At 50.7% G+C, this 4,181-nt stretch overlaps 1 protein-coding gene across 1 annotated transcript in view; it reads left to right on the top strand.

Annotated features, from left to right (window-relative positions):
* Positions 1–2,051: 2,051 nt before the first annotated feature.
* Positions 2,052–4,181, top strand: part of LOC306918748 (bone morphogenetic protein receptor type-2-like) — a gene marked incomplete at both ends in the record, with an annotated part of 13,401 nt that continues 11,271 nt past the window's right edge. Inside the window, one exon of the mRNA XM_079531615.1 lies at positions 2,052–2,142. Coding sequence (XP_079387741.1) covers positions 2,052–2,142 — 91 coding nt within the window. The remainder of the gene's footprint in view (positions 2,143–4,181) is intronic.

The raw sequence follows: 4,181 nt of genomic DNA, 5'->3' as shown, positions 1-4,181 counted from the left end.
CCGTTGCTAGAGACTGTGTCATGTTCTACAGAATGTTGCAGGGAAGCCACGCCGTTGTAGAGACTGTGTCATGTTCTACAGAATGCTGCAGGGAAGCCACGCCGTTGCTAGAGACTGTGTCATGTTCTACAGAATGCTGCAGGGAAGCCACGCCGTTGTAGAGACTGTGTCATGTTCTACAGAATGCTGCAGGGAAGCCACGCCGTTGCTAGAGACTGTGTCATGTTCTGTGTTTATAACAGAAGCCACGCCGTTGCTAGAGACTGTGTCATGTTCTACAGAATGCTGCAGGGAAGCCACACCGTTGCTAGAGACTGTGTCATGTTCTGTGTTTATAACAGAATGCTGCAAGGAAGCCACGCCGTTGCTAGAGACTGTGTCATGTTCTGTGTTTATAACAGAATGTTGCAGGGAAGCCACGCCGTTGCTAGAGACTGTGTCATGTTCTGTGTTTATAACAGAATGTTGCAGGGAAGCCACGCCGTTGCTAGAGACTGTGTCATGTTCTGTGTTTATAACAGAATGTTGCAGGGAAGCCACGCCGTTGCTAGAGACTGTGTCATGTTCTGTGTTTATAACAGAATGCTGCAGGGAAGCCACGCCGTTGCTAGAGACTGTGTCATGTTCTACAGAATGCTGCAGGGAAGCCACGCCGTTGTAGAGACTGTGTCATGTTCTACAGAATGCTGCAGGGAAGCCACGCCGTTGCTAGAGACTGTGTCATGTTCTACAGAATGCTGCCTGGAAGCCACGCCGTTGTAGAGACTGTCATGTTCTGTGTTTATAACAGAAGCCACGCCGTTGTAGAGACTGTGTCATGTTCTACAGAATGCTGCAGGGAAGCCACGCCGTTGTAGAGACTGTGTCATGTTCTACAGAATGCTGCAGGGAAGCCACGCCGTTGTAGAGACTGTGTCATGTTCTACAGAATGCTGCAGGGAAGCCACGCCGTTGTAGAGACTGTGTCATGTTCTACAGAATGCTGCAGGGAAGCCACGCCGTTGCTAGAGACTGTGTCATGTTCTACAGAATGCTGCAGGGAAGCCACGCCGTTGTAGAGACTGTGTCATGTTCTACAGAATGCTGCAGGGAAGCCACGCCGTTGTAGAGACTGTGTCATGTTCTACAGAATGCTGCAGGGAAGCCACGCCGTTGTAGAGACTGTGTCATGTTCTACAGAATGCTGCAGGGAAGCCACGCCGTTGCTAGAGACTGTGTCATGTTCTACAGAATGCTGCCTGGAAGCCACGCCGTTGTAGAGACTGTCATGTTCTGTGTTTATAACAGAAGCCACGCCGTTGCTAGAGACTGTGTCATGTTCTACAGAATGCTGCAGGGAAGCCACGCCGTTGCTAGAGACTGTGTCATGTTCTACAGAATGCTGCAGGGAAGCCACGCCGTTGCTAGAGACTGCAGGGAAGCCACGCCGTTGCTAGAGACTGTGTCATGTTCTGTGTTTATAACGGAATGCTGCAGGGAAGCCACGCCGTTGCTAGAGACTGTGTCATGTTCTGTGTTTATAACGGAATGCTGCAGGGAAGCCACGCCGTTGCTAGAGACTGTGTCATGTTCTGTGTTTATAACGGAATGCTGCAGGGAAGCCACGCCGTTGCTAGAGACTGTGTTATGTTCTGTGTTTATAACAGAATGTTGCAGGGAAGCCACGCCGTTGCTAGAGACTGTGTCATGTTCTACAGAATGCTGCAGGGAAGCCACGCCGTTGCTAGAGACTGTGTCATGTTCTACAGAATGCTTCAGGGAAGCCACGCCGTTGCTAGAGACTGTGTCATGTTCTACAGAATGCTTCAGGGAAGCCACGCCGTTGCTAGAGACTGTGTCATGTTCTACAGAATGCTGCAGGGAAGCCACGCCGTCGCTAGAGACTGTGTCATGTTCTGTACAGAATGTTGCAGGGAAGCCACGCCGTTGCTAGAGACTGTCATGTTCTACAGAAGGCTGCAGGGAAGCCACGCCGTTGCTAGAGACTGTCATGTTCTACAGAATGCTGCAGGGAAGCCACGGCGTTGCTAGAGACTGTCATGTTCTACAGAATGCTTCAGGGAAGCCACGCCGTCGCTAGAGACTGTGTCATGTTCTACAGAATGCTGCAGGGAAGCCACGCCGTTGTAGAGACTGTGTCATGTTCTACAGAATGCTGCAGGGAAGCCACGCCGTTGTAGAGACTGTGTCATGTTCTACAGAATGCTGCAGGGAAGCCACGCCGTTGTAGAGACTGTGTCATGTTCTACAGAATGCTGCAGGGAAGCCACGCCGTTGCTAGAGACTGTGTCATGTTCTGTGTTTATAGCAGGAAATCCACACCCTTGCGTCTTTCCTCTAGAATCCTAGGAAGGGGGGGGGAGGGGAGGAGGGGGGAGCACACAAGAGGAAAAGGCGGGATTCAGACCCTGGTCCTGCAGGGATCTCTCTCTCTCTCTGTGTGATCTCATATCCAGTCCACCGTCATAGAAAACTATAATTCAATCCACTTCTGTCATAATGCCTCTTTGAGATCTGTAGACAAGCAATGTGTGTCCCTGGCTGGGTCGTCTGTCTGTCTGTCCGTCTGTCTGTCTGTCCGTCTGTCTGTCTGTCTGTCTGTCTGTCTGTCTGTCTGTCTGTCTGTCTGTCTGTCTGTCTGTCTGTCTGTCTGTCTGTCTGTCTGTCCGTCCGTCTATGGAAATGGTGTCTGTTGATCACCAAGTGTCACGGTTGCGCAGCCGCACGCACACACACAGGCCAGAGAGGAGGGCTTGTACAGTACAGTACGGGGGGGGGGCAGTCTGAAAAGGTGGGTTTTGAGTGTGCTTTTGAACGTTTCGAAGGTGGGGGGCAGCTCTGATGTGAGTTAGGAGTGAGTTCCACAGAGAAGGGGCGTGGCCACTGCAAAGGCCCTGTCACCCTAAGGTACAGTAGCTCGTTGGACTTGTGGGGATGCAGTTGGTTGGCAGTGCGTGACCTCAGGGAGTGGGTTGGGTTGCATGGCGTTGGATGAGTTCAGAGAGGTAGTGGGGGGGCATGGCGTTGGATGAGTTCAGAGGGGGGGGGGGGGGGGGTCTGGTTATTGAGGGCTCTGTATGTGGTGGTGAGTATTCTGAAGTCAGTTCTGAACTTGACTGCATGGGAGCCAGTGGAGTTAACGGAGTACAGGTGTCTGTGATGTGGTCCCTGGATCGGGTTCTGGTGAGCAGGCGGACGGTTTTGAGAACCTTTGGTGGTGACGCCGTACAGGAGGCTATTGCAGTAGTCGAGTCTGGATGGGACGGAGGCATGGATGAGTGTCTCAGTGAGGGACAGAAGGGGACGGAGGCATGGATGAGTGTCTCAGTGAGGGACAGAATGGGACGAAGGCATGGATGAGTGTCTCAGTGAGGGACAGAATGGGACGAAGGCATGGATGAGTGTCTCAGTGAGGGACAGAAGGGGACGGAGGCATGGATGAGTGTCTCAGTGAGGGACAGAATGGGACGAAGGCATGGATGAGTGTCTCAGTGAGGGACAGAATGGGACGAAGGCATGGATGAGTGTCTCAGTGAGGGACAGAATGGGACGAAGGCATGGATGAGTGTCTCAGAGGCATTGTGGGACAGCATGGACAGCAATATTATATATATTTTTCCTACCATTGCTGTCATGGCCGTACCTTAAAGCTACCTGATTTATGGCAAAAGAAATGGTTATGGCAAAACTTAACTTAAATAATAATCACTATTATGGGTCCATAAAACATTTATTCAGCTCTTTTGAATGCATTAATTGCATACACTATTCGGTGATATATTTTCCGAAAATGCATTTTTAGCCATTTTCTGCCGAATATTTTCTGCGGCCGAATATTCGGTGCATCACTACTAGTAACGTCACTCGGCCGACTGCTCGAGTGAAGTTTTCTATGGGGAAGAAAAAAGATAACATTTTCACATTTGCCATAAACAATCCAATAAATAAAATAAATGCTTTATGTTCTGTTGCTATCGGTAAGTGTAACGGCATCATTCTACTTCCCCCGTTAATGTCTCTCGTGTCCCTGCTGGCTTTTCACCTGCCAAGACACCCAACCCCCAAATCAAATCAGGCTTTACGGCTTACATCTGGAATCCTGTGTCAGAGGCTGGAGGCCTGCCGAAGGGCTTTACCAGACACACGGAACCTGGAGAGCTGCTTTCAGGCTTCTCAGCAGA

The sequence above is a fragment of the Electrona antarctica genome, assembly GCF_951216825.1.
Source record: "Electrona antarctica genome assembly, contig: scaffold_1045, whole genome shotgun sequence".
Taxonomy (NCBI): domain Eukaryota; kingdom Metazoa; phylum Chordata; class Actinopteri; order Myctophiformes; family Myctophidae; genus Electrona; species Electrona antarctica.
Note: the sequence above shows the minus strand (reverse complement) of the source record. Positions and strands in the feature narration are given on the sequence as shown.